Consider the following 20800-nt stretch of genomic DNA (forward strand, 5'->3'; position numbering starts at 1 on the left):
TATATTATAAAAAAAAGTGATGTCGTTTTAGTGTTGTACTTTCAATGACTGGAAACTGTAGTAGAATGGTGTAAGTGATTTTTATGTGAAATATGTATATGTGAACAAGACTGGTATACGGTATGTATCCATGTGATGCTGTGTGAGTGTAGACTATAAAAGTAGAAAATATAGATCAAGTATACAAGAGACGGCACGTGGTCCAAGAGGTGGGGATCAGGAGGCCTGTCAGAAGAAAAGACAGATATGAGTTAATATGATGATTGGACACACACGTATGACTGCATTACAATAAACATTGGATCTCATATTCTTTATTCATTCCTTTCGGATGGAGCGTGTGCAGTGTGTGAATCCAATAAGCCTCTCTGAATTTGAGGTTTCTGATTCTATTACCCCCTCTACGAGGTGGAGGTACCTGTTCAATTATTATCAATTGAGATATAGAATGTTTGTACTTATCAAAGTGCGCCAGGACTGGTAGCGGTAGATTTTTCCTCCGTATCGTAGATTTGTGCTGACAAATCCTATCCCTCGCTTTTTGTGTAGTTTTTCTTACATGCGCTATTCCACAGGGGCATTTTATATAAGGTATATGACAAAATCAGTGTCACAGGTAAAGAAGCCGTTAATGTTGAACGCTTTGCCAGTTTGGGGATGTGTGAATTGGGAGCCTTTTTGTATGTTGGAGCACTGGGAACACGTAAGGCATGGGAAAGTACCTTTCCTCTGGGTCTGTAAGAAAACCTGCCTGGGTAAGCGTGTCTTGGAGCCCAGGTCTGCCCTCACCAGGTTATCTCGTAGATTCCGTGGACAACGGTTACATAAAAGTACTGGATTGCGAAATTCCTCTATTTTTGGATAAGCCTTTTTGAGAATTGGCCAATGGTTGCGGATGAGGTGTAAGATTTTGTTGGAGCTAGGATGAAAGGTGTGGACGAATGGGATTCTTTCATTGTTGTCTCTTGGACTCCTATTTCTGGTGTTAGTCTTAAGGGTATGTTCTGGATAACCCCTGGCCTTAAATCTCTGTTTCATCTTGTTCGCCTTCTCTTTGAGTATGAGGGGATCATCCACTATGGTCTGTAGTCTTTTCATTTGTAAATATGGTAGAGATTTTTTGGTCATGGGTGGATGGAAACTTGTAAAGTGTAGTAAACTGTTACGGTCGGTTTACGGTAGAGGTCAGTTTTGAGTTTGACCTGAGGATTTATAGTGACTATTTTGTCCAGGTAGGCTATTGATGAGTTACTATGGTGGATAGTGAACTGGAGCTCAGGCCAAATGGAGTTTAGATGGTTGTGGAATGTGAGGAGTGATTCCTCTGTTCCGGTCCAGACGCAGAAAATATCGTCTATATCTTCTCCACAGCCTGCAGTGGGATACAAAGAGATCTAACGGGTATATGTGGGTGGTCTCGAAATGTACCATAAAGCAATTGGCGTATGGGAGGGCCACGTTTGACCCCATAGCGGTACCCTGTACCTGTAGATAGAATGTATCCTGGAACATGAAGAAGTTATGATGTAAAACTAACTTGAGAAGATCTAGACATAATGACATAATGTCCTCGTGTAAATCGGTATTGGCCAACATAGTGGTTACTGCATCAATGCCTTTATCGTGTTTAATAGAGGTGTACAAACTCGTGACATCCCAGGTAACAAGAAGTGTGTCGGATGGTAATGGGTCCAGTTGTCTAATTAGTTTAAGGAACGATGTGGTGTCTAGGAGGAAGGATCTGGTACGTTTTACATGAGGGGTAAGGACTTTTTCGGCCGGGAGGATTATGGAGATTTTTATGGATCTTAGGTAGCACATAGAAAACTGGTATGATGGGGTAAGAATTGGTTAAAAAATTGACAGTTGAGGTATCAATGGTGTCCTTAGAATGATGATGTCTAAGGATATTGTTGATTAGGGTGGCTACAGATGTCGTGGGGTTGTGGTCTCATTTTTTATAGACTGTAGTGTCATTTAGTTGACGGTGTATTTCTGCGACATACTGGATTTTGTCCATTATTACTAGCGCTCCCCCTTATCTGCTGGTTTCAAGATTAACTTTTTTTTCCCGTTTTAGTGCTTCTAGGGCTACTCTTTCTGTGTTAGATTGTTTTTATATTTGTATTGGCCCTCTCTGACCCCTTTAATGAAAGTATCAGTGTCTCTTTGCACTAGTTTGCTGAAAGTTTCTGCGGCTGGCTGGTTCCGTGGGGGCATATGTGCTTTTGGTACGTAAGCCTAGATCCCTGGCTGATATAAGCGATCCTTCCTTTTCAGGAGTGAGTTGTACCTCTCTCTTTTATCATCTCCAAAATGTGCCCGAAGGCGAATATTTCTGAAAAAGCGCAATAAGTCAAGTTCCAACTCAAAACTGTTTAGACAGTATGAGGGACAAAAGGATAGTCCTTTTTGTAATAAATATGCAATATATAAAGACTCCTGTACTCCACTTGAGTTTCAATGCAAAGCTTTTATTTAGTGCGGTTCCAGTCAAGAACGTTTTCGGCTAAGAAGCCTTCTTCAGTGTAACTGGAGAAGTATACAAAGTGTCAAAGATAAATATATAGTATTTACAATAGGTATAGGATCAATTATGCAGTACATGCAATGTCGCACTTGCAGATAAATTACAGAAAGTATATCGAACAAATTATAAACAAAGTGAGGACGTGTCGATATGGCACGTAGAGAGAGCATTAGCTGTCATCTGGGGATCCTGGAGGATCATCACCGGAGTGGTCATGGATTAACTGGTGGTCTAAGGTGGTCATCTGGAGTCAAGTTGTTGCGTTTTTTCTGTGGTGAGGCGTTGTGGTATTGCACCGGTAGATAGTCAATTCACAGGTGGTAATGGGCGGGGTTAAGGAACACACTTGCAGAGTTGAACAGAGATTATGCTAACTGCATTCTATGAACCGTATATTAGGCATCAAAATTAAGTAAATGAATATTGATAGGTCTTATCTTATCTATGCAATAAAGAAAAAAAACAAAGAAAAAAGCAAAAAAAGAAAGGATAGCCTTCACATGAGGGTTAAAACAGTCTAGCTGCATGCATAATCCGTTGAGGTAAGGATATTATTACAAATTGAGACATGTTCAGACAGATTAGGTATGGGTCACACAACATAAATGGACAGGTTAGTGATGCGCCATAGGTTCCATGTAGTAGGGTATTAAAGTTACTGTTGATTCTCATAGTCATTTCTTACCCGTATTATGGCCGCAACGAGTCCAACAAAAGCTTGAGAGACAGAGTTAGTTTCCTCTGCGGTCAGCAGGGATGCTGCTGTTTGTATGGGAGCTGTGTCCCTAGCTGGCATACGGTCCGGGAGGCTAAGGCCTGTGCGCCGGATTGCCATGTTGCCAGTTGTGTCTCCGTTCCCCTTATGCGGGATCCGGCCGCACTGCGTGGCTGGGGGGGGGGGCGGGTCTTGGCTGACGTGTGCTGCGTTCGTGAAGGCTATCCTTTCTTTTTTTGCTTTTTTCTTTGTTTTTTTTCTTTATTGCATAGATAAGATAAGACCTATCAATATTCATTTACTTAATTTTGATGCCTAATATACGGTTCATAGAATGCAGTTAGCATAATCTCTGTTCAACTCTGCAAGTGTGTTCCTTAACCCCGCCCATTACCACCTGTGAATTGACTATCTACCGGTGCAATACCACAACGCCTCACCACAGAAAAAACGCAAAAAACTTGACTCCAGATGACCACCTTAGACCACCAGTTAATCCATGACCACTCCGGTGATGATCCTCCAGGATCCCCAGATGACAGCTAATGCTCTCTCTACGTGCCATATCAACACGTCCTCACTTTGTTTATAATTTGTTCGATATACTTTCTGTAATTTATCTGCAAGTGCGACATTGCATGTACTGCATAATTGATCCTATATCTATTGTGAATACTATATATTTATCTTTGACACTTTGTATACTTCTCCAGTTACACTGAAGAAGGCTTCTTAGCCGAAAACGTTCTTGACTGGAACCGCACTAAATAAAAGCTTTGCATTGAAACTCAAGTGGAGTACAGGAGTCTTTATATATTGCATATATCTGGTTTGGGAACAATCTCCTAACACCCACGATATCCGATTGGAGAACCATTCAACCTTTTATCACCTTTTTGTAATAGTCAGTTCAGATGGACTAAGGGGAGTCGAGGAGATGTTAATCACCAGCAACTCTGATGACGGTAGCATGTGTGTGGTATGTGAATTAACTGAACTATACGGTACCTGGGATATGGTAGTGACGGATGACGTTTGCTGTTGCGATGTCCCAGATCTAGGTGCTCTTCGGGTGTTCTCGGGTCTGCGTTGTTCATCAGGATGGCGAGAATCCAAGCTAGAGGCTGATCTCTGGGAGTCCATGGAGGAAGCCCTTCCACTTTTTCTCGGACGAAATCCGGTAGAGTCCGGCCAGTGATAGATTCTGTTGTTCCTATAGTCTTCTGTATCTCTCAGGAATTTCATTTTCTTGGAGAACTCTATTTCCTTCCGTCTGTCCAGGAGGATAGTGGAGATCTTTTCTTGAAGAGTGCTGTATTCATCCTTAGATAGGAGATCAAGTAGCTGGGATTCTATGGCCCGGATCTTTGTTTTTAGTTCCGTCATAGCTGAATGGATATACATCAGGGTCAGCGTCATGATGTCTATTGAACACTTATTGAGGATCTGTTCGAATTTGGTGCAATATTCTGGATTGTCCTTAAAGAACGTAGGACGTGTCCTTATACGTAATAGCAACTAGTGTCATTCAAATTACTTAATTCTGTCCAAAGCACAGCTGGTTCCTGATCCTGAAGTATTTATTTCTGGAAGACCCAGAACCTCTTTATCTCAGATTAAATATTGTTCTTCTCCAGGGCCCTCTTCTGTATCGAAAGGTCTAGATGCAGAAATTCTGAAAGCTTTAATCCTGAGAGGGAAATCCTGAAAATGCAGGAATTGTCAAACAGAGTAATATCTACCTTACAGCAGAGTCCCAAGGAAGTTACCTCACCAGTTTACAGGGAGGTTTGAAAGAGATTTTGCTCCTAGTACGAATCTGAATGTTCGGTCCCTTTTCAGGCTACTTTTACATTAGCGGCAGGCTGTTCAGGTGGGTGAACAGCCTGTTGGATAGTCAGGACTTAGGGTTGCTCTCGGAGTTGTCCTACTCTTTCCCTAGTTTCCAGGCTTTATTCCCTCACCCCTGTCCCTCCTACCGGTATGCTCTGTGTGGTGTGTCCACCCTCCACACACACACCGAAGTGTGACAGGATATGATAATGGCATTAGACCCAGGAGCCTAAAGGTACAGATCTCAGCCCTGGGTTGTTTTCTGGACCTTTCCTTTGCAGACTATAGATGGATCAAAATGTTCATTAAGGCTACATACTTGATCAGACCAGCCCTAAAACAATCCATTCCTCTTTGGGACCTAACTTCATTGGTCTCTGTGATACTTTTGAGGAGTTTGGTTTGAGATTCTTGTCCCTTAAAACTGTTTTCCCAGATGCCATTACCTTGGCCCGTAGGGTAGGGAAATTATAGCCCCTTTGCATCAGTGAGTCTTACCTCAAACATTTCAATAAGATCATCCTAAAAGTTTATCCGACCTTTCTCCCTAAAATTGCCTCAGCTTTTCATCTTAACCAAGAGATGTTTTTTCCATCTTTTCAATGCATCCCCTCACAATGGTGATTCCACATCTTAGATGTCAAAAGATCAGTAGGAAATATTTTGATGCCCTTGAGATCCTGGAGATCAGATCCAAATTTGTTCATACAGTTCTCAGGAAGGAACAAGGGGAAGAAGGTCTCAGAGACCACCTTGGCGAGGTGGCTGAAGACTGCAATCCAATAATTCTGTAATTCGCAAAGAGTTCCTGGTCCAGATGGAATTAAAGCCAATCACACCAGGGCCTTTTTCGTTCCATGGGCAGAAAGAGCAGAGGCATCTACTGATCAGATTTGCAGAGCAGCGCCTCGGGCAAGCTTTATTAGAGACTGGACATCTAATACAATAAGGAGTTAGCCCTAGAGAGATTTGACCCAGACTCCCTTCTCCCCCAACCACATGCTTATCTTGTATCGCTCCATCTGGTGTCATTGGTAATGAGTAAATACATTTTTAGTTGCATCCATCCTGGTGTAGTATTTCAGAAAACACTGGAGGGAGATGGTGAGAGGAGCCTTGTAACCTCTCTGTGTTCCTGTCCCTGCAGAAGACTAGAAGGGCAATCTCCATGTGGTGCTGTCATGTAGGCCTCCAGAGAAACCAGTCGCTGGTAGAATTCCTACTTCTTAATTTGTGGGATAATCCCTTTACAGAGGTTATCCAGCCTAATTATTTAACAGTAGTTCAATAAAAGGAAAGAATATTCCTTTTATTGAACTACTGGCTTTCTGAGGGATTCCAGGCATCCCTGAACAGAAGTATCCATCCCGGGCTGCATACCATCCGTTGTGAGAGGCTTTTTTGCCAACTTGATACACGTCTACATTAGAGTTGTGCCTAAACTAGCACAACTCCACCAGGTGAGCCTCCATTTTGGAGATACCAATTTATATCTATTTTAAACGTTATTACCCTATGGTGCGCCATTCTTTTTGTTCTACAGCGGAATGAAGCCTGCTCTAAATACTAATTATTTAACAGACCCCTTCAGAGTGGCTGGATTCATACTTACCAGCTCCATCGATACATGGGCACCTCTGCAGATCCCGGGTCTCTGAGAATCAACATCCAGTTGACAGGGCAGGGGAGCACCTGCCCCCCAACTATCTCCACCATACTCCCCCCGGTCAATAGTGTGTTGATTTCCACAGACACAGCACCTGCAGAGTCAACAGTGGAGCAATGAAGCCAGAACATAGAGGCAGGGACCAAGTAAGTATGAACTCCACCGGGGGTCCGCCTCTCTGAAGGGGTCTATTACACAAGTTTAAAGTTGGATAACTCTTCCAATGATCTTTTGTAGGCATCTAAAACATTCCACTAAACTTGTCCGACTGTCCTGTAATTCACAATATTTGTTTCACACATTTTGAATCAGGATGAAGATCTGAACAATTATAATGCTACAGAGACAGATGTGAGGGGCGATGAGGAATACAAGGAGGAGATCCCTACAGAGACAGATGTGAGGAGCGATGAGGAATACAAGGAGGAGATCCCTACAGAGACAGATGTGAGGGGTGATGAGGAATACAAGGAGACTCCTACAGAGACAGATGTGAGGGGCGATGAGGACTACAAGGAGGAGATCCCTACAGAGACAGATGTGTGGAGTGATGAGGAATACAAGGAGGAGATTCCTACAGAGACAGCTGTGAGGGGCGATGAGGAATACAAGGAGGAGATCCCTACAGATAAGAGCCCAGGTGAGTAGTGACCACTAAATGAAGCAGAGATGAGTCTGTAACCATAATGACCCTGAATTGGACTTCCCCCTATAGCAGGCGCCTTCCCCAGGTCCTAACAGTGTCCTCCAGTACTCAGATACCCCCAGGACTTACAGTAGTGCCAAACTGTGTAATACAAAGCACATATCACAGCACTAGCAGGTAAGAAGAAAGTCAGGAGATAGGAACTCATCATTAGATGACTGGACCAGGATGAGGATGGTAATCAGACAATGGAACAGACGGATGATGGTGGTTATATGGTGAAAGGATGACTGAACAGACAATATGTGGCACTGACTGGAGCTTTCCCTGAAACCTTCTCTAGATCTGTCCTTACATGCTGACCCAAATACCAGACATCACTGACCCTAACTGTCCCTTAAGACATTCCTATGAAAAATCCTAATCTCTAAGGGTCCATTCACACGTCCGTATGAATGTATCTGCAGACCCATTCATTCTTTATGTGGACAGAATGAATGCCGAGAGCACACTATGTGCTCTCCGCAGCTGCATTTCCGGAGCGGGGCTCTGAACTTCCGGTCCGCAGCTGCGGACAAGAAAAGGACATGTTCTATGGGAGTGCAGGCCGGGTGTATTGCGGATGTGTGAATTGCCCCTAAAACAAAACAGAGAACAGGAGGACACTAAGACCCAACCCAAACTGAGCAGAGCTAAACTAGAATCAAGGCAGGACAGACTGAAACATGGAACATCCCCTCCCCCCAACCACACACAGACTACAAGAATCAGAGGTAAAGACTGGACAAACCTACAAAACTACACGGATGAAGAAAACTAGGAGAGATACTAGAAAATAAAAGGATTACTGGATTCGAAAGCACAGAGCTTACACTATAACCAGCAGCCCCCTGCAGAAACTAGGAATATTTACAGCGAGGCTAACCAGTCAGGAGCTCCTCTCCAAACAAGGTGAGCTACAGAAGAGAGGTCGGCTGAGCAAGAGATCAGCTACTGTATAATTCATAGAAACTGCCCCAAACATACTAGTAGACAAGAGAAGAGGAAGCAGTAGGAATGTTCCTGCTGATCCTAGCCCATTACACTAAGGTGGTAACGACTCCCTCAGGTCTGCGCTGTGACTCTCCAGGCCTTGCTCAGTAATATCAGGGTGACAGGTCTCTTCCATGAATCTCCTGGACGTGTCCTGGTGTCCCTCTGTGCAGCATTTCACAGGCCTCATGTCACATACACTCTGGACTGCACTGGATTCTGGTGTCCAAATTACGAATGTGAAAGGTGTCAACAAGTGTTGTCCATACAGGCCCCGGGTACCTTCTGGCTTAATCTAAAAAATTGTGAGAATTGGGCTGCCATACCTCTAATAGGGGGTAGGTTTCCTGGCCCTCCTGACACCTCTGTTGCATACAATGACTTATTGTTATAATGCTAGAGTCAGTTATTCAATTTTTCAGTTGGCTTGCTTCTTCTTTCCTAAGGTTATTTCTGCCTTCAACAACTGGTGTATAGTCCGTTCAGGTTCTCACTTGAGTTGATCAAAATAGATTAAAGTTGATGAACCTGTGTCCTCTCTAAGGCTGGGCTCAGACCTAAGCGTTTTACAGCGCGTTCCTACACGCTGTAAAACGCTCAACAGGCAAGAACCAATGATTCCCTATGGGAATGGTTCTCACCTGAGCGTTTTACAGAGCGTACGATCGCGAACGCTCAGGTCTGAACCCAGCGTTAAGGCAATGTAACTATGAGTTTCTCACACCGGTTTCTTTTGCCATGGTTGATTTCTGAGATATAACCCAAACTGGTCCCACATCACAGCATCAGTATTGGTTATGGACTTGGCCCCTTCTCATTCCTTCTGCTGTAACATTGCCATCAATTGTTGTATGCTGTTCATGGACGGGGGCAGCGTCTCCTCCTCCTGACGCCGGGCAAAGAATCTTTTTTCGCAGTATTCTGTTTGATCACGGATGCCCAACTTGCGGCACTCCAACTGTTGCAAAACTACAACTCTTAGCATGCCTAGACATCCTACAACTATTAGGGCATGCTGGGAGTTGTAGCCTTGCAACAGCTGGAAGGCCGCAGATTGAGCATCCCTGTGTTAGATGATTGATTTTCCAGGATGTGAGAAACCTGTGCATATGATTGCCTGACTCTTGCCTGTTGTAACAGCTTTGTTCTTCTTGCCTGACCCTTCTATGTACTTAGGGTCATTCTGCTTTTAGGTATGGGGTGACATGACACATTTGGACAGCCCCCTCTAGCCTCTCTTGTCAGTTATGAATTTTGATAGCTGCCTTCAATAATTTTCAAAAATAATTTTAAAAATGTTTTGTTCTTGGTAGATGACTGTACTGGGTGCTTGGAGAAGCATCTCATATCTACATATTATAATGCAGATGATCCATGTACCATATCAGATACATATGAAGAGCGTGCCATTATCCCAGATGTACCCTCAGACCTTCACAGCAAAAATCTATCATCTCATCCTTTAAAACAAGTACAATCTTTTAATTCATCACATACTCTTACTCAGAATGAAACTCGCAGAAGATGTTCTGGAACCCAAAGAGCTCGGAGAAAGCCGTATTCATGCTCAGAATGTGGCAAATATTTTACTTGGAAATCAGGCCTTCTTCAACATCAAATTCATCACACAGGGGAGAAGCTGTATTCATGTTCAGACTGTGGGAAATGTTTTACTAGTAAAACACAAATTGAAAACCATCAGAGAAAGCACACAGGAGAGAAGCCATTTTTATGTTCAGAATGTGGAAAGTGTTTTACGAATAAAGCACATCTTAAAACCCATCAGAGAATGCACACAGGAGAGAAACCATTTTTATGTTCAGAATGTGGAAAATGTTTTACTAGAAAATCACATCTTGATAACCATCACAGAATTCACACAGGAGAGAAGCCGTTTTTATGTTCAGAATGTGGAAAATGTTTTACGAATAAAACACAACTTGAAACCCATCAGCGAATTCACACAGGAGAAAAGCCGTTTTCATGTTCAGAATGTGGAAAATGTTTTACTAGAAAATCATATTTTGATAACCATTACAGAATTCACACAGGAGAGAAGCCGTTTTCATGTTCAGAATGTTGGAAATCTTTTACTGATAAATCAAGTCTTGAGAGCCATCAGAGAATTCACACAGGAGAGAAGCCGTTTGTGTGTTCAGAATGTGCGAAATCCTTTACTAGAAAGTCATATCTTCTTCTACATCAAAGAAGTCACAAAGCAGAGAAGCCGTATTCATGTTCAGAATGTGGAAAATCTTTTACTCGGAAAGCACATCTTCTGAGCCACCAGAGAATTCACACAGGGGACAAGCCACATTCATGTTCAGAATGTAGGAAATCTTTTACTGAGAAATCTAATCTTGAGAGCCATCAGAGAATTCACACAGGAGAGAAGCCATTTTCTTGTTCAGAATGTGGTAAATCTTTTACTCGGAAATTTCAACTTCAGAGCCACCAGAGCATTCACACAGGGGACAAGCCGTATTCATGTTCAGAATGTAGAAAATCTTTTACTGAGAAATCAAGTCTTAAGAGACATCGGCAAATTCACACATTGGAGAAGCTGTATTCATGTTCAGAATGTGGCAAATGTTTTACTCATAAATCATTTCTTGCAAGCCATCATAGAATTCACACAGGAGAGAAGCCATTTTCCTGTTCAGAATGTGGAAAAAGTTTTACTCAGAAATCATCTCTTAAGAGCCATCAGAAAATTCACACAGGGGACAAGCCGTATTCATGTTCAGATTGTAGAAAATCTTTTACTCAGAAATCAAGTCTTGAGAGACACCAGAGAATTCACACAGGAGAGAACACGTTTTCGTGTTCAGAATGTGGCAAATGTTTTACTCAAAAATCATCTCTTGTTAAACATCATAGAATTCACACAGTGAACAACCAATTCTAAATCCTTCCTGTAAAATATTTAGACCAACCTATAAGAAAAACTAACTCACATTGTATGTATAGATAAAACTGGGGTCTAGTATACTATACCGAGCCAACAAACGAACCAAACCAATTACCCCGAAAAGATGAGAAAACGCACATATAAAATATATGTAATTTATTGAGACATAATCAAATGACAAAATTAGAATAACATAAGGCACAAGGGTAGAGGAGGGTGGGGGGGCCCCCATGTGACAGGGTCAAAAACAACCTCCCTCACAAAAACCCAACTGACAGGGAGAGAAGGGTCACAGCCCTAGGTGTAAAACCGCATAGATATGGGGGAACTGTAGGTTCACCCAAAGTAACATATAATGGTAAGTGTGCTGCATGCATATACAAGGTAAATATGGTCACACATAGCTGACTTGCCCACCCTGGATAACTGGGATGGCCGCATAAAGATGCAGGTAGCCAAGTGACATAAGTAAGGCAGGGCAAGAGTGCTAAGTGCAAGCAGTGACCTTAAAGTAACAAACTAACCAAAGCAGGACAGCAAATGAAGATTTACAGGAGGCACCATCATCTGCCAGCAAGACACCTCTACATCTGTGCCGCCGATCACATTTTCCCCAAAAACATCTGTGCCCAAATGTTGATATTTTTGTCAAGCTGGTGAAACATGATTTTGAACAGCTGGCGGGCTATTATGGCCATAAGAATTTGACTTAGGACCAACATCGGGCTATTAAATGGAGTCTGTCACCACATTTGAGCATATTAGACTGATCAAATAGCGTTATATGCCACCGAGAACTTAAAAACGGTACCTTTGCTGTATCACACATATAACGCTATTTGATCAGTCTAATATGCTCAAATGTGGTGACAGACTCCCTTTAAAGAACTCTGTGATTTGAAGGATATTGTGATCAAACCTGCGGATAAAGGGGTAAATGTTGTGATCTGGCCTGCACAGATGTATGAAAAAGAAGCATTTAGATAGCTGGGAGATAAGGACTTCTATAGACGTCTAGATAGCAATCCCACCACCAGGTTTAAGGCTGAATTAGTTCATATTCTAGACTCCGGGGTAGAAAATAACATTCTGCCAGCACGACTTAAGGAGGGCCTGGTGGTGGATCATCCAGTGCCTCCCACCCTGTATTTGCTGCCCAAAATCCACAAACAATTACAACCCCCCCCCCGGGCGCCCTATTGTGTCCAGGGTGGGAAGTCTTTGTGAACGCGTCAGCAGATTTGTGGATTTTTATCTGAGGGGGTGCGTGGAGACCCTGCCGTCTTATGTCAGGGACACCTCTGGTTTATTGAGGAAACTCAATGGGGTGTCGCTGGAGGGGGACATGTGGCTGGTCACATGTGATGTAGAGGCCCTGTACACGTCGATATGCCACGACCACGGGATCAGGGCCTGCCAATACTTCATGCGTATGGCAAGTTTAGAGCCGGACATTATTGTGTTTGTGATTGAGCTTCTGGACTTCATCTTGAAACACAATTATTTTACATTCAAGGACCGCCTCTTCCTACAGCTCCGGGGAACAGCGATGGGGGCGACTTGTGCGGGTTGCGAGGGTTACAATGCATGGGTATTGAAAGGGTCTCTAGGCTGCCTTGGAGGGGATTATCAAGAAGCGCCTCCTGCAACTGGAGACTAAATGGATTGCTCTGCTTAAGAGTGAGATCCCTAATGGTCTCAATGAGACTGTTGGCTTCAAGTCTTTTCTATAAATCGTGCTTTTTACCTTATGTGTTCGTTGTTTTTATCTTGTATTCTGTAAATCTTGATTTGTTGTCCTGCTTTGGTTAGTTTGTTACTTTAAGGTCACTGCTTGCACTTCGCACTCTTGCCCTGCCTTACTTATGTCACTTGGCTACCTGCATCTTTATGCGGCCATCCCAGTTATCCAGGGTGGGTAAGTCGGCTATGTGTGACCATATTTACCTTGTATATGCATGCAGCACACTTACCATTATGTGTCACTTTGGGTGAACCTACAGTTCCCCCAAATCTATGCGGTTTTACACCCAGGGCTGTGACCCTTCTCTCCCTGTCAGTTGGGTTTTTGTGAGGGAGGTTGTTTTTGACCCTGTCACATGGGGCCCCCCACCCTCCTCTACCCTTGTGCCTTACGTTATTCTAATTTTGTCATTTGATTATGTCTCAATAAATTACATATATTTTATATGTGCGTTTTCTCACCTTTTTGGGGTAATTGGTTTGGTTCGTTTGTTGGCTCCTTCCTGTAAAATATGCCATAAATTTCCATATTTTTTCTTGGTATCATTTATAGCGAGAAGACTCTGCTTTGTTATAAAAATATTGCATGTATATTGAAGCAGGAATTAAAAGAAAATATCAGTATATTCAGAAGTGTAGTTACTGCTGTAATAATTGTAGATCTTAAAGGGGTTGTGCAAGAATGAGGGGGTTTGGCAAACTCCCCCACTTTACTGGATCTGTAACGGGAAGATTACTTACCTGCTTCCTGGCGCTGGCTCTCCTCCGCTCCTTCTCTTCCAAGCCTGCAATGTCCGGCTGGGCTCATCTGGTTTGGCATTGCCACAGCCGACACTGGCCGCGGCAGAGACCTACTTTGAAATAATTGTACCCCCTTACAGTATTGCATTGTACAACCTTCACAATAGGTTTGTACAGATGTGTCCCCTCACAGTAGTTATGCCCTCTGTGCATCATTCACAGTAATAATCCCCATTGTGCCCCCTTCACAGTAATTATGCCGACTGTGCCCCTTCACAGTAATTATGCCGACTGTGCCCCTTCACAGTAATTATGCCGACTGTGCCCCTTCACAGTAATTATGCCGACTGTGCCCCTTCACAGTAATTATGCCGACTGTGCCCCTTCACAGTAATTATGCCGACTGTGCCCCTTCACAGTAATTATGCCGACTGTGCCCCTTCACAGTAATAATGCCCTTTTGACTCTGTATCCCTTCACATTAGTAATGCCCTCTGTGCCCCCTCTATAGTAATAAAATCCTCTGCCCCTCCTTCCTTAGTAATAGTGTTCTGTGCCCCCCTCCATAGTAGTAATGCCCTCTGTGCCCCCTTCCATAGTAGTAATGCTCTCTGTGTCCCCTTCCATAGTAGTAATGCCCTCTGTAATAAAAAAATACTCACCTTGTCCCGTTCCTGATGCTCACATACTTCTCTTCCCTTCAGGCACAGATCGCTCTGCAGCACTGTGGGTGGAGATTATGCAGATTTCTAGGCTGCAGGCCCCACCCACACAGGCAGGCAGCGTGATCTGTGTCTGCAGGCTGAATGGTGGAGCGGGGAGAAGTCTTCCTGCTTCACCATTCTGTGCGCCACCGGCCTGAGGGAGGGGAGGAGCGCGGGGAGCTGAGCGGTGACAGGACCCAGCTCTCTGTGCTCCAGCAATGAGCGCTTCTGTCTGTATTTATGGAAGTGCTCATTGCTTCTGGCACCCCCTAGAGAGTCGCCACCTGGGGCGAACTCCCCCCCCCCCCCCCCCCCCCGTTAGTACGCCACTGAGTGTTATTGTTAATGAGGCTCTGTCAGCATGATCAACCGTATTAAACCAAGCAGAGTAGACAGCTTTTTGACAGAACAACCAACTTGGTCTTCGGTTCTTGCAATCAGTCAGCTGTAAAAGGTGCAGACGTTCTTCTGCTCAGTATGAAGAGAAGAAAGAAACCAAAATGGTGTCGGGACTCGTTAAACTGTGGATCGTTTCAAAGAAGGCAAAGGGGGGCTCTGGCTTCTCCACTTGAGATAAATATCTGTGCTCATCAAAAATAGTCCACTGCCCCTTCACCTCTCCCCTTTTTCCGGAAAATGTACCTTATGCAACTCCTGGTGCTCAGAAGCAGTGTGTGCCCGGCTTGGGCAGTCATGTGGGCCCCAAGCAGCAGGTCGGAAAGATGACTCAGCGGCAGGACTTGCAGTGGTAGAGCAGATCACACAGCAGCAGGTAGTGGATGTTTTCTGCTGACACAGCTACAATGGCCGCCACCAAGGCTCCTACACCCGACCGCCCTCCGAACAGTGCAGCAACCACGGCTTCATTCAGCTCCCAGGTAAAACAGCTAGTAGCCACCCAGAAGAGCGGTGCAGACTGCAGAGAGAAGCGAAGAGGCGGCGTTCCCAGAGTGGAGGAAAGGTGCCATTTCCTCTACAGTCCCCAATCCACCAGCTAAGTCCTACTCATTCACCTGGCACCAGAGGAAAGGGTTAGCTGAATTAGGAGAGCACTGGACCTATAGGCATCTCAGCGCTGTACGGCCACTTCCGGCTCCTGGGTCCAGAAAGTAGTTGAGACTGAGGTTTTGGATGCGCGGTAGGCTGTAGATTGGCAGATGGTTAAGTTTTCTGGCATGCGAAAGAGTCCCGAAATAGAGCTCTGGGCAATGGATGAGGAAGGAATGACTTGTACAGGCAGGAGATCTCCTCTAACGTCTGGCAGTCAGCTGTGGGCCTTGTGGTTGGAATAACCAGTAAAGGTGCAATGGTGCCCCCGTTCTTAAAAAGAAAGACAGAGTTCAGTGGATGGGGTAATGTAAGAGGAAGCACCCGTACCATGTCAGTCACCAGTGAGAATGTGGGTGGCTGTAGTGGAGGTAGCAGCAGCACTGTCAGCACCAGCCGTCCGGCCTGTAGTAACAGGTCACAGCGCTCATCATCTCAGTCACAGCAGTCCATGTTCCATACTGTACTGCTGCTACTACTACCCCTACACAGCTGCGGATCTCCAGTCTTGTCCGTCAGGTTCCATACTGTGCTGCTGCCACTTCTACTCCCCCCACATGTCCTCTCTTGTCCATCATGTTCTAAACTGTTGCTGCTTCCACTCTACACAACCAGACATCTACTGCCTTGTCCAGTAAAGAGATATCAGTTGGAATTGGTTCCTCAGTAGGCCTACATTAGGGCCACCCAAAAATGACCCCATTCTAGAAACTACACCCCTCAAGGTATTTAAAACTGATTTTACAAACGTCGTTAACCCTTTAGGTGTTCCGCAAGAGTTATTGGCAAATGGTGATAACATTTTCCATTTTAATCCATTTTTTCCAGTAACAAAGCAAGGGTTAACAGCCAAACAAAATGCTATATTTATTGCCCCGATTCTGTAGTTTGCAGAAACGCCCCATATGTGGCCGTAAACTACTGTTCGAGCACACAGTAGGGTGTAGAGGGAAAGGTGCGCCGTGTGGTTTTTGGAAGGCAGATTTTGCTGGACTGGTTTATTTACACCATGTCCCATTTGAAGCCCCCCTGATGCACCCCTAGAGTAGAAACTCCATAAAAGTGACCCCATCTAAGAAACTACACCCCTCAAGGTATTCAAAACTGATTTTACAAACTTTGTTAACCCTTTAGGTGTTCCACAAGATTTAATGAAAAATAGAGATACCATTTCAAAATGTAACTGTCACGGCTGAGGATGGGGGAAACCCTCAGCCGTGCGATGCCAGATGGTGTTAGGCTGCTCGGCCAGGACAACAGGATTAGGGAGCAGGTCACCTCCTCAAGCATCCCTAACCTGACCTTAACTCCTACCTGCATGGGCCGACCTTTAAGGTAGGAGGACCCATGCGCAGGAACCTCGGAGCCCTGACTTACCCTCCGCAGATCCCTGAGCTAGGAGCTGGGTAAGACTACCTACTCCTCCAAGGTACGGAGGAGCAGGAGTCTCAATGGCCAAGCTGTTGGGAAAAGGGGAACACAAACAGCTTTACGGGTATGGCAGGCGAACTAGAAGTTCCACCAACCTGCCACAGCCTTGCTGACTGGATCCCTGTGCAAACAGGAATCCAGAACCGTAAACTGCACAAAGACACAAGGAAGGTCCCAACAGAACATCACATACAAGAAGACATAAACATAACGACAATATCTTTATAACCACAGGGGTGGCTCTCACTGGCAGGTAGTATAGCCAAGCATGACTGAAGCAACCCTCAGACCTGAACTAACAGTGAGGCTTTATAGGCCAAGAAGCCACACCCCACAGTCGGACACACCCAGTGACACACACACACTGGGAAGGGAGTTAACCCTTCCAGCACCACAGAAGGGAAACACACATAAAAGGGAAAAGTGTCCAACAGTAGCAACACACTGTGGCATGGGTGGCAACAGTGTCCTGGGAGATAGCCGGGACACTGCCACCACATGTACAGACAGGCAGACGTTGCCACGGGCAACCACAGTGCAGGAAAAAGTGTCGGTGCACACAACACACTACACAGAGTGCACACAGACATACAACACAGTGAACACAATACACACACACCTAACATAGAGGTTGCTAGGTGCAACCGCATGCACAGCAGGAAAGCTGCCACATACATAGCGTTGTCAGCGGCTACCACAGGTGAGACAAATACCACTTCCCTCACCTGTGATAGACAACAAAACAAAACCGCTGACAATCGCATGCGGTTGAGGAGTCACGGTCATAGCCATGGCCGTGACAGTAACTTTTTTGGCAGATTTTCCATTTTAATATTTTTTTTTTTCAAGTTACAAAGCAAGGGTTAACAGCCAAACCAAATTCAATATTTATGGCCCTGATTCTGTAGTTTACAGAAACACCTCATATGTGGTTGTAAACCACTGTACGGGCACACGGCAGGGCGCAGAAGGAAAGGAAGCCATACGGTTTTGGAAAGCAGACCTTTTTTCTTTTTACACAATGTCCCATTTGAAGCCCCCCTGATGCACCCCTAGAGTAGAAAATCCCCAAAATTGACCCCATTTTAGAAACTACGAGATAGGGTGGCAGTATTGTTGGTACTAATTTAGGGTACATATGATTTTTGGTTGCTCTATATTACACTTTTTGTGAGGCCAGGTAACAAGAAATAGCTGTTTTGGCACCGTTTTTTCATTTTTTGTTATTTTCAACATTCATCTGACAGGTTAGATCATGTGATATTTTTATAGAGCAGGTTGTCACGGATGCGGCGATACCTAATATGTATACAATTTTTTTATTTATGTAAGTAAGGCGGGCAAAATTTCAATTTCATCATAGTTTTTTATTTTTATGGCGTTCACCGTTCGGGTAAAGTAACATGACCGTTTTATAGATCAGGTCGTTACGGACGTGGTGATATCAAACATGTGTAGGGAATTTTTTTTCATTTTTAATCAGTGATAAATGTGTTTTTTGATTTTTCCTTTTTTTTGGACTTTTGTTTTACCCAGACCCACTTGGTTCTTGAAGATCCAGTGGGTCTGATGTCTGTATAATACAGTACAGTTCACTATATAGTGTATTGTACTGTATTTTACTTACACTTTGTCTGAACAGATCTATGCCTTTAGCACAGATCTGTTCAGCACCATGGACAGCAGGATGTCTGAGAAGGCGTCCTGTTGCCATGGGAACCTTCCCCTTCTGCCACAACCGAGCAGAAGGGGAAGGAGGGGGGCCTCCCTCCCTCTCTGAGACCATCCTGTCTGGGGGCTGCAAAGGCACAGTAGCCCCCCGATGGGAGACGGAGGGAGCTACCTGACTGTTAACCGTACGGACCGCGGTATGGAAAGGGTTAAACGGCTGACATCGCATCACAGATGTGCATTTAGCCTAGGTGCCTGCTCAATGATTTGAGCAGGCACCTTGTTCCGATCACCGCCTGACGGGCGGTGGTGATTGAAACAACACATAACGTACCGGTACGTCAGGTGTCCTTAAGAGGTTAACTGGTGTCCTGCCAGTTTTATTTCATCAAGTTGCATAAAACACAAATCATAAACACAACACCTAGCCTTGTCCAGGCTCTAACTAAACAGTAGGTCCCTCTCTAGGCCGTGGCTGAGCTAACCTCAGTCCACCAAAAATGGGCACACAGTCTGAACAGCAACCTGTTATATTTGCGTGTCCTTGCTCAGGAAGTTGTGAGCACGTGTGCTGCCATCCAGGTTATCCAGCAACTCGCCAGGTGCAGCTCATCAGAGCCCAGGCTTAGGTTTTTAACCCTTTCCTACATAGCTTTCCTCAGCATATGTTAGGAACCTGGGAGACACATATACACCCTCAATCACTTCACCATGTAAAACACCACAATAGACTTCCTTCATGGTGGTACCGGGATCCATTTACCAAAAATTCTAAGTTAGGGATTGGAGTTTCTCCAGCTCCTGCTTTTCAATTTCCAGCAATTCAATACAATAATGCTGATTATCTGGTCATCTAACCCAGACCTTGTCTGATGGTTCTTCCTGACGGCGTTGGCAGTGCCACCTCGTACTGTGTCCACCTGGCAGCGGAGATGTGTTTGGTTCTCATTTCCTCGACTACTTATGAAATTTGGATGGTCAGCGGCTGGTCCAGGACTATGTCAGTCGCCTTGTATTTCGATGTGGCTGCTGCGGTTACATCTCTCTTACATGTGAAGGAGAAGCCCTAATTATTGTGTCTGGCTGTTAGGAGTAGTAACCTAACGGTCGGAGGTTTCTCCATGGAGCTCGGTTATTACCTCTTGTCCACGTATTGTAGTCAGGTAAAGCTGAGGCTGGAGCTGAAATTCTGTCCTGTTCTGTCCGTGTCAGTAGACCTTGTTGTCCCCATGAGGTCAGAGCCTTGTACAGAACCTGCAGCTAGAGGCACTGGGGGTCCATTCCCAGCAGGAGCCCACACGGCCCTTAGTGATATACTGTGGTGGGTACTGGCACTCTGCATGTGGCGTCCCTTCTGTCTGGGGTCTCTGGGAGATACTGCAGAAGTTGTGTTGTAGGGTAATGTGGTCTTCACACCCCCAGAACCTGGGACATTTCTTCTGAGAAAGCGAATGGTGACATTGCTGCAGCCTGAGGTCGGCTGGTCCAGCAATTAGTGACCGGTCTCCTCCAGGGGCAGCAAGAAAAAACCTCTGGCCACGTCAACCACTGGAGAACAAGAAGAAGTCGGTGGCACTTGGTGAAGTAAGGTGGGGGGTTCTGTACATCACAGACCATCTTGTTCACCTCCCTAAGGTCATGGACCATGCTACACTGCTGCGGTTCCCCTGGGACCAGCTTTTCCTTCTCAGAGAATAGTGGGGGCTCCACGGTGACCTGCACCCCCTCATTGCTCGATTTCCCTGCACTGTGTCCCCCGTTACTGGTTCGGGGCTGATGGCTCCTGTTTTACCTGTTACTGGTGCTGTCTGGTTTGGGCTTTATTGGCAATGGGGCGACCGACAGATGGACAACATCAGCCTTAGGCCCCTTGGTTCGGGCAAATTATGGCTAATGAGCCCTCGTCAGCAATAACCTGCCATTGTAAATGTGCCATCGATTACCGGATAACGGAGCACAACGCGCGGATTGTTTCTCATGACGCCTAAATCCTTTTTAGCGGCAGCAGATCCTGCTGTACAAAGAGCAAGAAATGGTTCTGTATGGAGACGAAGAGCAACATTGCCGATCACTGCTGCCCGTACTGTGGAGGAGATCGCTGCACGTAAAGGGGTCTCCTCCACTGACCAG

General features: G+C 45.0%; 2 protein-coding genes across 2 annotated transcripts in view; one reads left to right on the forward strand and one right to left on the reverse strand.

Moving 5' to 3' along the window:
- The window catches only part of LOC122939172 (gastrula zinc finger protein XlCGF26.1-like), a 1061774-nt gene that overhangs the window by 266759 nt on the left and 774215 nt on the right, over positions 1-20800 (reverse strand). The window lies entirely within an intron of this gene.
- LOC122938183 (zinc finger protein 585A-like) overlaps positions 1-20800 on the forward strand; it is a 60008-nt gene that overhangs the window by 23039 nt on the left and 16169 nt on the right. The window contains exons 6-8 of the mRNA XM_044293544.1: positions 7057-7190; positions 7335-7384; positions 9736-11247. Of these exons, the coding sequence (XP_044149479.1) occupies positions 7057-7190; positions 7335-7384; positions 9736-11247 (1696 nt within the window). The remainder of the gene's footprint in view (positions 1-7056; positions 7191-7334; positions 7385-9735; positions 11248-20800) is intronic.

The sequence above is a fragment of the Bufo gargarizans genome, chromosome 5 (genome assembly GCF_014858855.1).
Source record: "Bufo gargarizans isolate SCDJY-AF-19 chromosome 5, ASM1485885v1, whole genome shotgun sequence".
Classification (NCBI taxonomy): domain Eukaryota; kingdom Metazoa; phylum Chordata; class Amphibia; order Anura; family Bufonidae; genus Bufo; species Bufo gargarizans.